This window comes from Gossypium raimondii, chromosome 13 (genome assembly GCF_025698545.1).
Source record: "Gossypium raimondii isolate GPD5lz chromosome 13, ASM2569854v1, whole genome shotgun sequence".
NCBI lineage: Eukaryota > Viridiplantae > Streptophyta > Magnoliopsida > Malvales > Malvaceae > Gossypium > Gossypium raimondii.
In genome coordinates, this window is record NC_068577.1 from 4663184 (window position 1) to 4678983 (window position 15800).

Consider the following 15800-nt stretch of genomic DNA (forward strand, 5'->3'; position numbering starts at 1 on the left):
TTAGTTATTATTTTGAACAATTACTTTGGATTAATCATATAAAGAAAAACTATATTGTACGTTGAATATATTAAAAATATATTAATTATTATTTAAAAATTGTATTATAATATTTGAATTGAAAAGTCAATATATTTTAATTATATTCAATAATTCAAATAAAATAATATTTTACACTAATTAGTGTAATTAAAATATAATATTTAAAAATAACTAACTATTAACTGTGTAAAAGCACGAGTTTAGAAAAACTTTTGAGCCGACAAGATTATTCTTTATTTCTATCATATAACTAAATTAACTTTTTAAAAATATAATTTAATTCAAAAGTATTAGTTAAAAAAAACTAAGAAAAATATAAAAATTTAGCCAACTTTGAATTTTCAAAATAATTTGTATATATTAATTATGTCAACTAATTATTATTTTAATAATGTTGCTTTGCATTAATTACATGAAGTAAAACTATATTGTATTTTTAATATGTAAAAATATTTTAATTATAATTTAAAATTTTATTATAATATTTGAATTGATGAATAAGTTAATATATTCTAACTATGTTTAACAATTCAATTAAAAATATATTATTATACATTAATTACATTAATTAAAATACAATAGTTAAAAAATAATTAAAAATTAAATGGATAAAATTAAATGTAACGCATGTGATAGTAGAAATTCTTTTTTATTTTTATAAATAAGGTTACTATAATTTTATAAGTTAAATAATAATATAAAATATGCGATGTAGATATCATTATGTTTGTAAAATATATAAATATTTTTAATAATATGAAATATAAAAATTATAATGGAATTAAATAAAATTACATTTTGAAGTTAAAATTTTTCATTTTATAATAGGACCATATGTATTAAATGAAAAGAATTTTGAAAAACACCTTTTAGGTGGAATTTAAATAGAGAATTTTTTTTGAATTTTATTATATACATCCAAATAAATAAAATTTAAAAATTTCTATAAAATAAAAAAAATCTTTTAATTTTTTTATCCAAACATACTCTAAGAGAAACTTGACAAATTTAGGTCTTGGTGGACCAAACAGAGTCATTCATGGTCCTTAATTATTGAAGACCTTTGAAGATATGATGATAAAATGAAACTTGCCAAACTTAGGTCCCAATCCACCTAACAAGCCGCTCATGTAAAGGTTCTAAGATTAGGTTTATGAGTGTCTTGAGGGAAGATGATTAATGAAAGGATGCTTATATCATATGATTTAGGTTCTTTTCTAGTTGTTTTGTGAATGGGAATTAGTAGTTAAGTTATAATAGAGTTTTTGTAAGAGTTGATGTGATTTGGTGTTTATATAAATAACATATCGAAGACAAGTTTCAATAAAAGCTGTAATCTAGACATTATAAATATGGTGGCTATATGTTATTGGCGAGATAGATTCCTGATTGTATGTTTGGACGAATCTCTCTTTATCCTTCTCAAATGAAAGGAATTTGTCTTCACTCCATTAATTTTGTAATTTATTCGTTTTGATACATGTATTTTTTTTTGTCTATCACTGGCACTATTTGACATGTGACTAAAATACAATTAGCACATCAATTTTTTTTTTATAAAAAAAAAAGAGAAAGACAATGAAAATGGTTGACTAAATTTTAGAAAAAGAATTGTATGAAACTGGAATACTATGTCATTTGTATCCCTTTTCAATAAGAGTATGTCACTTTAGCATTTTCATCCTGAAAAAAATTAAATCCAACATGATCTACTGAAATTTAATATGAAAATGTTGAAATAGCATGCTCTTATTGGAAATGAATACAAATGACATGGTATCCTAGTTTCATACAATTTCTTATAAATTTTATGAGTTGAAGAGGATGGTAAGAGAATTGAGTAATTAATTATGTTATTAAAGCTGGAATTAAATGAGGCCATTAGGGGTTTTTTCGGTTGAAAATAAATTTAGGTTATTTAATCTTAAGTCCTTGCATATTTTGAAATTAAAAAAAAGTATGATAAAAGTGACACATATTATTATTTAAGTGGGTCACGTGTCAGGCCAAAAAAATTAACATGGTTAGAGGAAAAACTATTTTATGAACCTTTCTTACCATATCATCCATGGCCCCTATCAATTAAAGATAAACACATCATCCATGATCTTTTCTTACCAACAGTACATATGACGTGGAAAAAAGATGATGTATTTATTTTTAATTGGTAGAGACCATGGATGATTTGGTAAAGAGGGTTCATAAAATAATTTTTTCTGTTAGAGAGATGTACTACAATGATAGACGGAATTAAAAGTGTAGGTACCACATTAGAAAAATTAAAAATAGAAGTACCACACTGAAATTTTTGTTAAAGTACAAGGTAAAACTTGCCATTATCTCTTAATAAAATATTTTTATTAAATTCGTGGATGTGACTCTTTGAAATAAAAATTTTATTTTAAATTTAATAAATAAAGGAATTAAATTCTTTAAAATTAAAAAAACAAAAAAAACTAAGTTTTAAATATACAAATACATACAAACTTGAAGTATATTTTAACGAGTAAATTGCATCAGAGGTCCCCGAACTATGATTCTTATTTTAAATTAGTCTATAAATTTTAAAACGTTTTAATTGCATCCCTAAGCTTTTAAAATTATGTCAATTATGTCATTCCATTACTAAAATTGTTAAATTCACTGTTAACACATCAAATTCTATATGACATAATTTAAATTTTAAAAGGTGTGGCTCGTATTTTAATATGGCTCTTGTATGCAAGCAAGGGTGGAGATTCTTTTCTATGCCTCAGACGCTTACGAGTAGAACTGTTGAGGGATCTAACTCCTCTTTCATTTGGAGGAGTCTCTTTAGAAGGTATGAGATGAAGATTTGGTGATGATTCGGCTTTTGCATGACCCTTGGCTGAAAGAAGAGGCTACTTTTTATGTTAATATTGAAGGTATTCCGGGTCTTGAAGATATACGTGTTAGTGATTTGTTACAGGTGGGTGGTATGGATTGGGAAAATGATCTCCTAAATGGCCTGCTCGCTCCCATGGATGTTGAATATGTCAGATGTGTTCCCATTAGTCTCCTAAAGCCTAGTGACCAGCTCATTTGGCATTTCTCTAAACCAGGCAGTTATGATGTTAAATCCGGTTATGTGTTAGCCATAAAGAAATTCACTAGCCTCGGGATTTCTTTGTGAATGGTCCTTGGTTGAGAATATGGAATAGCTCCCTTCTGTCGAAAGTCAAGGATTTTCTTTGGCGTGGCTTGAAAGTTTTTATTCCTTGCATATTGTGCTCTTGTGTCTTCGGTGTGGTCAAATTGAGTCTCTCAACCATGTTTTATTTGAATGCCCACTTGCAGTCCAAGTTTGGCAGCGAGGTAATATTGATTTATCCAGTGTTAATGAGACCGAGTTATTGATTTATCTGCTGAATATTGCGGATTATGACAAGTTCGAAACAAGGGCAGCTGCTCACATCGTCTAATTTGCGTTGTCTAACAAGCAGGACTGGGAGGTTTCGAAATGGCGTTTGCGTAGAGTTCAAGCACCTATTATGGCAGACCAGACTGTTCATGGAACTAATGCTGTTGTTATGGCAGTAGTAGCATTCGTTACAGCAGTGCCTAAATCATTCGCCGTGGGTTCTCTCCGAAGATTTTTAAAAGTGGGAATCGAACCCCTAACTACATAATTAATACGGATGAAATGAACAACCTCCACACTACACCAAATGGTTATTCATCACTCTTTATTACTTAAAAGAGAAAAAAAAAAAGACTTACTTTATAAATAATTATTGTTACTATACAAATTGTTTTAAGTCAACGTGTTTGGCTTTACATATGCATTAATGATTGGATTTCCACTTAAAACATAAGAAACGACAGTGAGTGAGGCCATGAACATGACATGAAATTTCCTAACCATTGCCATGCATTTGTTAAATAAAAACTAGTAGACCAATAGGTCCTTTTTTTGAAAAGTCCACACCACTCAACCCCTACCCTTTAGTACATAATTTTCCTTTCTGCAACCTGACTGAATCTGAAAAGCTCGGAACTCGGAGGTTCTCCGGCGGCCGCCACTTGCCACTTGGCTGCGCCACCGAGACTTCGCAACCATGGCCAACAACAGCCACCAAAGAAAAAAGAAGAGAAGCAAAACAAGCAAAAGACACAAGCAGCAAGAACCAGCTGGACCAAGACGTTTCTCTGAGTTTGGGAAGTTTGCCAATGGTTTGTCTCTTTGATTCTAACTATACCTTTTGTTTTATAGAAAAGAGTTCCAAAGGCTTCCAAACAGGGTCGAAGTCAGAAAGTTTTGGGGTTCAGAATCAAATTATAAACTTTTTATAAGTCAAATATATAATTTCATCATTATATTTACTAGTAATTTTATAATTTTTAGAGGGAATAAACTGTAATTCCACCATTTTTGGAAGCCAAGTATCATAAACCCATGTCTACAACAACAATGATACCAACTAAGCTAAAACTTGAGAGATAACATCTCGATTATATTTCTTTTATCAAAGGGAAAATCATGACGCAAACTTTGTTATTGTTCATCTTCTAGATTTGCTTACAAAGGGCTACATCCATGATCAAACCCTGAGTATCTCCACCCACAGTTGTAATGGAGTGGTATGTTGTGCAACTTTAATCTATGATTTGATATTTCAATCCATTGTTTATTGAAACTATCTTGGTCGTTACGTATTGACCCAAATTTTCATTAGTGATATAGAAATAGTTAATAAGATTTCTTGTTAATCAAGTAATAGATTCGAGTATGACTGGTTTGTAGCTTTATTTGTGGAGTGATTTTTATCATTTTTGAATCATGGACATAAGTTAGAAGGGTCAAACTCGTTGAATTCTCTCTAGTTAGTACGGTTAGCTATGTGTTGATCTCGTATGGATTACGTGTTCACTCACAAATTTCCCAACAAACGTTTGCAGATCATAACTTCAAGGGCTTCTAGACAGGGAAGGCGATCGACCGCAAACGTTGGAGCACAGTATAAGTATAAAAATGCAGCAGTTGAAGTGAACTTTGATACAAAATCAAGTGTGCGTTGTTTATCATTAACTTGCATGCTTATGAGTTTTCAGATTTTATGAAACTGATATCAATTATAAGCATTTTTTAATGACAGATTGCGACAACACTCTCCTTTCGGGGAGAGATTTTGCCATCCATGAATGTCAATGCTTCGTTGAGATTACCCGAGTACGGTTCCAGCCAGGTACGATAGGGACTAATGAGTTAACCAGAAAGCTTCGGGCCATTTTCAATACGATTTTTCACTGCAAAATTGTGTTGGTTTTCATTTTTTTTGTTATCAGCTCAACCTCAAATTCCAGCAATCCTTAAGAAATGCTGCTTTATCCATCTCTGTTGGCCTAAACCAATCCCCTGACATATTGCTTTCAGCAACTATTGGCACTTCAAGCATTGCATTCGGCATTGAGTCGAAGTATAAGACCACTTCTCGTAGTTTCAGTCGGTTGGATGCAGGCATTTCCGTCACTAACCCGAGTCGTGACGCTTCAATCATACTGTATGTTTGCCTGACATAACATTTGCTAAACTTTACTTGTGGAAACTTCAGTGCTTGAGTCTTTGACGCATAATTTTCAGTGCCGAAAAGGGTGACCTTCTAAGACTAGCATATGCGCATCGTTTCGGCCAGTCAAGGAAGATTTCCGCCGTTGCGGAGGTCACTAGGAGGTTATCCAACAACAAGAATTCCCTTGCTGTCGGAGTGTCGTGCATTGCGGATAAACTAACAACAGTGAAAGCAACGCTAAACAACCGGGGAAAGCTTCAAGCTCTCCTTGTTCATAAAATCAAACCGAACTCGAGTCTGAATATTTCGGCCGAATTCAATATGAAAGTTTTAGACAAGATCCCCAGAATAGGATTGGCTCTTGCCCTCAGGCTGTGACATAGCTCTATTAGAGCATCAATGATTCCATTATATAGTTTTTTTTTCTAATATAATCTGTAAGGGTGAGGAAACAATCGATTAAACCGAGATCTGGTACTAAGAAGCAACTAACTATTGTTTTCGGAGGATCGGAAATTTTGGGTTCAATATTATGATCCTATCATATTATAATTTCATGAAGGTTAAATTCTATAAAAAGTCCTTGTACTTTGTGTTTTTGGAGGATTTAATACATCTACTATAATTTGATCATTTCTAACCCTTTATTTTTCAAAAGGTGTACTTTTAATTTTAAGATCAACATTTTTTTTTCCATTAATTAGGTCAGATAATTTGAATTGTAGTAATTTTTTAATTAAAAAAACATATGCTCACTCGTACATAGCGTAAAGGCTTATTCGAAAAGTGAAAGGGTTTGAATAAAAATATAGGCCTGAAAATGGGCTTGGAAAAAATAGGTCGAGCCCGTCCCGAATATGCAAAAAAATTTGTTTTTTTTCTCATTGTTTTTTTTTTTACTGTTTTGTTGTTATTTTCTTGTTATTTTTTTCACTATTTTGTTACTATTTTGTTGTTATTGTTTGGATATTGTATAACTCTTGTTTTATTGTTAATTTTGTTATTATTTTAGCGGCATTTGCTTGTTAAGTTGCACTTATCTTAGTATTATAAATATTTTTTAATTTATTTTCAATTTGTTAGAAATATTTATTTCAATATTTTTAGTATTTTTGATATATCATATATTCTTTTTTAAAATTATATAAAAATAATAATATTAAAAAATTAATACGGTCAGGCCGAGCTCAAATTTTAACAAATTTATCCAAACTAGGCTTGGTCAAAATTTTAGACCTATTTTTCAGACCCAAACCTTGCAAATAGGTCTAAAATTTTAATTGAACCAAACTTAAACCCGACTCAGCCCATGAACCCCTCTAGACTGATTCATCATATATATATATATAACCAGGGGTATTACACCTTTTTCTTCTCTCTGTCTATTTTTTTAAATGTGAAAATTTTTTATTCATAATATGTATATATCACGTGATCACATATGTAATGAGAGGGCTAATAAAAATAATGAACCTCAAAACTAAAAATACACGTTTGAAGTAGTAGGGGGACTTCATCCACCTAAAGTATGTAATACAAAGACCTCTAGAATGACTTTTCATGAGGTTGTCTTTTAAGTGAAATGATTATATAAAAGTTAAGGCATTACAAGAGTGCTTTTTATGTGGTTCACCTCATCTAATTAAAAAATTTTAAGTGAAATTAGACTTATTTAAAACAAAACACATCACAATTGAATCAGATATTACTTTAAAAGAAAAAAGTAAAACATAATTTGAAACTTAGGACCCTTTTGGATGGGCGGTGCGTTTACCTGCAGTTAGTGTAGAAACAGTGGTGGCGGTAAGATTAGATACTGTAGCGTGAGACAAAAAGAAAGTTAAATATATCGCACTGAAGGTAAACGCCCATCCAAAGGAGGGCTTAATATACAACATTTGAAAAGCTCTTACTTGAGTACTTTAAAATATGTTTGACCCTAATTTGATCGTTTTGAAGATTTTGACTTCCATCTAAATACTTTTGTAAAGGTTTGACCCTTATACGAAGGTTGGACCTCAATTTGAGCATTTAGCCATTCAAGTACTTTAAAACAAAATCTATTACAACGAAAGGGAGCCAACATAATTAACAATATTTTAGATAATTGTTAGGGAGCTAAATAGTAATATTACAAAATTTTGAGGGACCGAAGTGTTCATGGACTAAGTCAGGTTAAGTATTATATTAACACACTATTTTTTTTCAATTCGACTTAAATGCGGGCCTAAAATTTTCCTCAAGTTTACCCATATTTATAAATGGTTAATCCAAATCCATTTTTGGATAGTTGGCCATATTATTTTTTTTAACTTTTTAAAAAATATTATATTTTTTTAACTTTTTAAAAAATATTATATTTTTTAACTTAAAATTTAATAATTATATTTATTTATTTATTACAATTTTATATATAGGTAACTTATATTTTTAAATATTTACTTTAAAGTATTATACATAAGTATAGATTTAAGTTTTATTTGCACTATAAATTATGTAATATATAAAATTAACATAATATAATATATTACAAAATTAGAAAATAGATCGGACAGCTTGAGCCTTAAATGTTCAAGCTTGAACCCAATTTATATTTTAAACAAGCATAAGTGTTTTGTTTTGTCTAATCTCATTCAAACTTCTCAAATTTCGGACTGAGCTTTGAGATTGAACGGGTAACTTGGCGCTTGAACAGGTCCGCCGAGCACCCTGCCACTCGCCTTGAATCTGCTTCCCAGCGGCCTAGACTTAGCAAGCATGACCAATAGCCGCCGGATGAAAAAGAAGAGACACAAGACGCAAGCAGCAGGTGCACCAAGCAAGGCTAACTCTCTCTGTTTTAAACTATTTGCTTGCTTTTGTTTTACAGAAAAGAGTTAGTTCCATAGGGTTCCAATGTCCTCCCATACCCAAGATTTTATAGTATGTATTCTTTAGTTGTATAAAGTCTTGATCAAAAGGGAATCACCAATTACCTATTTGAATCTTACTGCAAAATCATGATGCATAGTTGCCATTATTGTTCATTTTCCTAGATTTGCTTACAAAGGGCTATAGTGTATGTCTTGATCAAAGGGCAATATTACCTGTTTGAATCATTACTGCAAAATCATGATGCATAACTTTTGTCATTGTTCATCTTCTAGATTTGCTTTCAAAGGGCTACTGCCATGATGAGTCACTCAACATCTCCACACAAAGTTGTAATGGAGTGGTATGTTATGAAACTTTATATATGATCTAACATTTCAATCCCCATGTGTGTTTATTGAAACTATATTCAATACTAAATTTGTTCCCAGATCGGAACCTTGACGGCAAGGAGACATGGAAGACGACCGGCTGCAAATATTGGAGCAAATTAAAGTAAATTTTGATACAAAATCATCAATTCTAAGCATCTGGGTGTTTTTTTTTTCTTTTGTAATGACAGATTTCAACAACACTTGACTTTGGGCGAGAGTATTTGCCATCTACAAATATCAATGCTTCACTGAGATTTCCCGAGTATGGTTCGAGCAAGGTAAGAGGCTGACATGATAGGGATCACTACCGAGTTACCGAATATTTCGGGCCATTTCGATATAATTTTGACACTGCAAAGTTGTTTTGGTTTTCAATTTTTGTTTCAGCTCAACCTCAAATTCCAGCAATCCTTTAGAAATGCTGCTTTATCCATCTTTGTAGGCCTAAACCAATCCCCTGACATATTGCTTTCAGCAGCTATTGCCACTTCTAGCATTGCATGTGGCATCGAATCGAAGTATAAGACCGCTTCTCATTGTTTCACTCGGTATGGTGCAGGCATTTCCATCATTAACCCAAGTCACGATGCTTCAATAATACTATGTTTGCTGACATAACATTGCTAAGCTCTGCTTTGCTTTGCTTGTGGAGACTTCAGTGCTTGAATCTTTGATGCATAATTTTCAGGGCTGAGAAACGTGACCTCCTGAGACTAGCATACACGCATCATTTTGGCCGGTCGAGGAAGATTCCGCCTTTGTAGAGGTCACTAGAAGGTTTTCCAACAACAAGTGTTCCCTTGCTGTTGGAGTTTCATGCATTGTGGATAATCTAACAACAGCAAAGGCAACACTTAACGATAGAGGAAAGCTTCGACCCCTCCTCCATAAAATTAAACTGAACTCGAGCTTGAACATTTCGGCCGAATTCAATATGAAAGCTTTAGACAAGATCCCAAGAATAGGATTGGCTCTTTGTAATCTAATCTGCAACAAAATTGTTATTACTAAGTTTAGATGTTACCAATCAAAATTCATATACCAATTTACTCCATTGCAGATGTTCACTGATCTCATTATTCGTTTAAGTTTGAAGGTTTACTTGATATATGAGAATGTTCTAACAAAAAATTCCATTACAAGATCATAATATTTCTTGGGACAATCTTGAAATGCCAGAGTTTTCATAGGGAATGTTGATTGAAGGGACTTTGTTTAAATCCTGCAGTCGAAGGGATTATCATTTTCGGAGAACCGGATTCAATGTTTCCACCCTAGCAGATTGAAAGGGACTAGACAAGCTGATCAATGAGTGGAAAATCTAAGACTAGACAAACTTAAACCAGATAATAAAAGATGGTCTGAAAGCTTCAGTCTTTCATGGAGATTACTAGGTAAACATAAGAAAGCAATCGTAATGAAAATCATTAGACCATCGTTACGATAACACAAAGTTATTGTCTTTCTTTTAGCGTGCAGGCCCCGGCTCGAACAAAGTCCAATGGCGCTTCTCAATGCTTGAATAGGCAAAACCATAACAGCTGAAAAGTTTTGCGCACGAGAAGACTTGAACCGGGGACAAGGATGATAACACTTGAACTAGCTAGTTGTCTTTCATAGGAAACTAGACAACTTTTAGACCAGATAGTCTTTCATAGAGATCAGTTGGTAAACAAAAAGAAACCCAACGTCATGGAACAGTCTTATGCCTGGTAATAACAAAAATGGAATGCAATCTTCAGACTCCAAGATCAAAAGATTCAGGACTATATAAGCCATGGCAATAGCATATAAGCATATGCAAGTACATTAACAAATGATAAATTCAACAAATTATGATAAAGAAAACAAAAGGATCTCTCATATCTTCAATTACTTTTTGCAACAAAAAGATTTATTGCAATGTTAAGTGTAAGTTTTTCCCATCAAATTACAAGAAAACAAATGGAAACCACAACGTATTTGCAGTTATTGAAGCTTTTTTTTTTCATTTTCAACTTCTCATAGCTATGAAACAGGAGACGGCGGTGACAAGAAGCGTGAAAGTTAAAGAGCTGGCATCATCAAAAAGGGCTGCAAATCGCAGTTCCTGCAAATCCCAAAGCGTGGAAACTATGAAACGTACACCATCAATAATCAGAAACAAGATAGCCATTCCCCTGCCCCAAAATATGAAAAACAAAATAAAAAACAAAAAACCAAGTACCAAATGCCTTCACTTTAAATCAAAGCATTGTTTCACCTTTTTCTTTTTTTGGTTTTTGGAGAATATGATTCTTGGTAGTTGTGTTTATAACTCTATATATTTTTGCCTTTAGAGATGAATGGACGATCATCATCGAGCTTTTACTACATGGACTTTTTTGGGGAGAGAAACTGTGGAGTGATAATTCAGTGTTGAAAATGCAGCCAGGGGTTTTTGCTGGGTTTTTTTTTATTTGTAATTTACATGCTGCTTCCAGGATGCTTCCTTTTTTTTAGTACACCGTACGTTAGTTCCGACACTAGTTGCAATAAAACTCCGTTACAATTTTGGATAAATTAATATTTAGTCCTTAAACTTGGTAACTTTTTTATCTTAACCTGTGCAACATTTTTTTATCTATATGTCTTGAAATTTGATGGTTTTTCCTACCTTTGTCTCTAAACTTGGATTTCATTAAGGTATAATAATTTGTCGTTTTGAGATTATGTTACGTCATCACTTAAATTTTAAAAATTTAAATTTTTTAAATATTTTTGGTATTTTAAATTATATATATTGGGTAAACTATCAAAATAGTCACTTTTGTTTGTCCCATGTTATATTTTAGTCACTTATGTTTACAATATTACATTTTAGTCACTTACATTATCGTGTTGTAATATTTTAGTCATTGAGCATTAATTGTCATTAACGATGTAATAGTAAGTGACGTGGTACGTTAAATAACCATTTTAAACGAAAATTTTAGGTTAAATTATACAATTTGGCCCCTATTTTTTTCATTTTGAGCAATTTTATTTTATTTTATGTTCTTTGAACTTTCCTTTTTTTAATTCTCTTCTCCTTCTCCATATGTTTTCCTCCTTCTCAATTTTTTAACGTAGTTTTTCTATATTTTTCGTTTGTTAAAACTAGTCCCTATTCTTTTATTTTTTCTAACAATTTAATTTTTCTTTATTTTCCTTTTCTTCTTCCCTTTATTTTCTCTCTTATCATATTCTTCATTGCAGAAACATAATATTGGCCCACCAAATAAACCAAGTCTTTGTTTCTTTCACATGATTCCTAAATTGAATTTCACTCAAAACCAAATATCAATCATTCTTAATCAAATCTCAATTTGAATAAAACTTAATTTTGAAACTAAAATTGGATCTGACTAATCAATATAAAAAATTATATCCTTAATCAAATCTAAACATAAATTGAATTCTTTATATTCAAAACAATTTTTTCCTATTTCCAAACTTTTATAGAATTGTGTAGATTATTCATTTCCTTTTCTTTTATTTTCTGATGAAAAAATTAAGCAAACGATAAAATCAATCTAAACCTATTGGATATTCCCAAGCAAGCTTGATTGAAAGTCGAGCATGGATGAACCGGAGAGAGAAAGAGAGCATGGAACCAAACTGGTTTGGGTAAAGTTGATGGTAAGTTTCGCATGGTGGTCGTTTTAGTCATTAAGAGTGTGCTCGTTTGAAGAATCCGTGAAACAACGTAGTTTCAAGAGGGAAAAAACGTTGTAGGTAAGAAAGATAAGGTGGTTGTGAGGGTGGTTAAGAGGTTAAGGGAATGGGCTCGGGAAACTTTGTTGAGGGTGGACTGCCATAAGTCATAACTGGTGAGGTCTTCAAGTGAGGTGAGCTTCTGGACTAGGTCATTGAGAGATCCAAATTGGTTTGTTAAAGCGATTATGGACGATGGGGGTTTGTAATTGTAGGGTGAGAATATGTGAAGCAAGTTTTATTTTGGTTTTAGCTTTAGCCTTTTTCTATTTTTTTTTTCATAAACATAAAAAAGTTTAAACAAATGGAAAACATGGAAAAACTGTGTTAAAAGAGATAAAGAATGGAGGAAAATAGAGGGAGAAGCAGAAGAGAATGAAAAATAAAAAGAGAAAAAAAAGTTAAAAGAACATAAAAGAAAAAAATAAAATTGCTCAAAACGAAAAAAATATAAGGACCAATTGTATAACTTAACCTAAAATTTTTGTTTGAAATGATGACTTAACATGCCACATCAGCTTACTATTACACCGTTAATGGCAATTAACGGCTCAATGACTAAAATGTTACAACACGTTAACGTAAGTGACTAAAATGTAACCCGAAGTAAAAAAAAATTACTATTTTGATAGTTTACCCTATATATATATTTGAACTTTTTAGGTGATGATGTGAGACTATAAATAATTACATACCTTAACAAAAGTTTAGAGATTAAATTTAAAAATTGTTAAATTCTTAGAGTAAATATTGTTTTATCCTTCAAAATTAAGTGTCATTTTGTCATGGGAATTCATAGGAATAAAAAGTAATTCAAAGTAAATAGATAATATTATTTTAAAATATGTTTTGAGTGTCCATGAATTTAGTTTTTTATTTATTTCATAAAATTAATTTTTTCAAGATTAGAAAATGTAAGTTCAAGTATTAACACTGATAAAATTTTTATGTTAAATTTAGGTTAATTATGTTTTTTTTACATTGTTAGTAAGTGGATATTATTTTATTTCAAAATACTACATAGGCAAATTTAACATAACAATTTTAGTAGCATTAACAATTAGACCTAAATTTTATAATCTAAATGAAAAATATATGAATTTGGAGCATATTTTAACTATAATATATTAGATTATAGCCCATTAAAAAAATAAAAATCAAAGCAAATAAGGCCTAGTCTCAATGATAGGATTGAGGTTTTGGGAACTTTTGGTTCTCGTGTTTGAGTTTACCTTCTGTAAATTATGTGTGGGTTTTTAATCTAGATTTTATGTTATTTTAATTTATTTTAATTTAAGTCAAACTGTATTTGAATCATAACTAGATTTATTATGATTTAAATGAGTTATTAGTCCAATTATATTTTAAAATGGTCAATTCTATTAATAGTTATTCATATATGTATTCTTTATATTTGTAATTACCACTTTAAAATAGAAGTAAAATTATGTTTAGAAAAATATATAAAAAATATGAGTAGGGTCTTTTAAAAGTAAATGGAGATTTATATTTAAAATTTTAAAATCTTAGAAATAAAATTTTAAATTTTTTAAATTAATTCCCAATTAAATAGTAAACCAAAAAGCAAAATTAGAATAAACCTAAAATCTCAAAAATCCTTTGCCATTAAATTAAAGCTTCAAAATATCATATATATATATATATATATAAATTTTATATCTAAAAACATTTTACTTATAAAATTAATTTTCCTCAAAAGTTAGAGTTGTTTAATTTAGAATTTGATTTTACTTTTATGAATTATAATAACAAGATAAAGCCCAAACAACAAACGCAACTCGAACCCAAGTCACACTTAGAACGATAAACACTCTTGACCATTATACCATCACATAGGATTGAATATTTATATTGTTTTTAAGTTTTTCTTTTCAAAATTATATTTTTATTAATTTTATTACTCAGGCATCAAATTCAATCAATAATTTTATATAATAAATGTAAATGAATTGAACACAATATATTAAATTAATATATACTTGTCACGTTTTCTTAAAACAAGAATATAAAAAAGAAATAAAAGAAAATCATCACTTTTATTTGATTATTCGATTTGTACCCTAGAGATGCGTCTTTAGCTTTTAATCAAATTCACCCAAATTCCCGTAGATGGAGATTTAGTTCGATTAATATAGTTATCATTGTCAATATAGGAGAATGTGGGTTCAAATATGTTGAAACATATTATCCTCCTGTTTATAGGTTGGATAAAAGTTATGAATAATTCTAAACATTATATATGATTAGAACTTATAATAAAATTGTTAAAAAAAAATTCACCCAAATTCTCAGCCCCATATTTCTTTAGCCCCATATTTCTTTTTAATTAATGGATTAAATTATTTAGTAACGAATTTTGTCCATCATCCACTTTTAGTCAAACTCCACCTACCAAACCGGCCAATGGGAGGAGGGAGAATAATTCAACCTTAAAAAGTAAGCAAGGAATTTCATTTTATTTTCTTTTTAACTAGGAGTAAATTAAATGATTATACATATTTAAAAATAAATTTAAATGAATTTCATTTTTTGATGATATATAATAATTTGATTTATTGATGGTACTTAAAAATTTATGTTTTCAATACATCAAATACTAAATTTTAATTAATAGATTTAATTTGTAAATTTGTAACTAAATTACGATATTTTTCTTTTCATTCGGTATCTCGACATTCTTTTGATCACAAGTGGTACCTAAATTAATTTTTTCCCTAAGTTAATACCTCGATAGTTCAACCATTAGTCAAACCATAAAGTCTATTTAAAATTGATAACTAATTAAAATTTGTTATATGTCACAAATAAGAAGAAAAATATTATTTTCGCTTTATATATATTGTTGTAAATCCAGAGGTAAAAAATATCCATATAACTTTCAAACCCTGAAGAATTTATTCTTTTGTAACCCCTAACAATTTATAGGGTACCTTAATTCTTTTATTTATGTTTTTGTAATGTATGGTAATTGAGATTTTAAAATCGTTGGCATGTATAAACTTTTTAGTATCCAAGTGAACGTTGAATTGTTCTTTCTTTTTCTACTATTCTCTCTTGTTCTTTTAAAATTCTCCTAGTTTATAATACGTTATTAGTGCAATTTACTTAAGATTTTTGTTAGAATCAAATTTCATTTCTATTTTGATTCAAACTTGAATAATGTCAAATCTTACCAAACTTGAAGTTGCAAATCTTAATATATCAGACAAAATTATTTGCCATAGGTATTAGATGCCAAAATTCACCT

The 15800-nt window shown here is 30.2% G+C and overlaps 1 protein-coding gene and 2 long non-coding RNA genes across 4 annotated transcripts; 2 read left to right on the forward strand and 1 right to left on the reverse strand.

The window, feature by feature from the left end:
- The first annotated feature begins 3916 nt into the window (after positions 1–3916).
- LOC105782948 (mitochondrial outer membrane protein porin 2) lies at positions 3917–6206 on the forward strand. 2 transcript variants are annotated; one of them, XM_012608069.2, is made up of 6 exons: positions 3921–4236; positions 4577–4644; positions 4963–5073; positions 5160–5249; positions 5350–5564; positions 5645–6206. In XM_012608069.2, the coding sequence occupies exons 1-6, from the start codon at positions 4122–4124 to the stop codon at positions 5949–5951; spliced, it is 906 nt and encodes a 301-aa protein (XP_012463523.1). In that variant the 5' UTR covers positions 3921–4121; the 3' UTR covers positions 5952–6206. The 2 variants fall into 2 exon arrangements, with proteins under 2 accessions (XP_052483153.1, XP_012463523.1); XM_052627193.1 differs by lacking the exon at positions 4577–4644 and having other exon boundaries at positions 3917–4236.
- A 2014-nt stretch (positions 6207–8220) lies between these two features.
- LOC128036240 (uncharacterized) lies at positions 8221–9803 on the forward strand. The gene is made up of 4 exons (XR_008193026.1): positions 8221–8382; positions 8720–8787; positions 8876–9096; positions 9206–9803. It is a non-coding gene; the product is annotated as an uncharacterized LOC128036240 (long non-coding RNA).
- Positions 9804–10657: 854 nt separating this feature from the next.
- LOC105782951 (uncharacterized) lies at positions 10658–11252 on the reverse strand. Its single transcript, XR_008193025.1, has 2 exons — positions 11061–11252; positions 10658–10907 (listed from the first exon to the last, which is right to left on the reverse strand). It is a non-coding gene; the product is annotated as an uncharacterized LOC105782951 (long non-coding RNA).
- Between the last annotated feature and the right edge of the window lie 4548 nt (positions 11253–15800).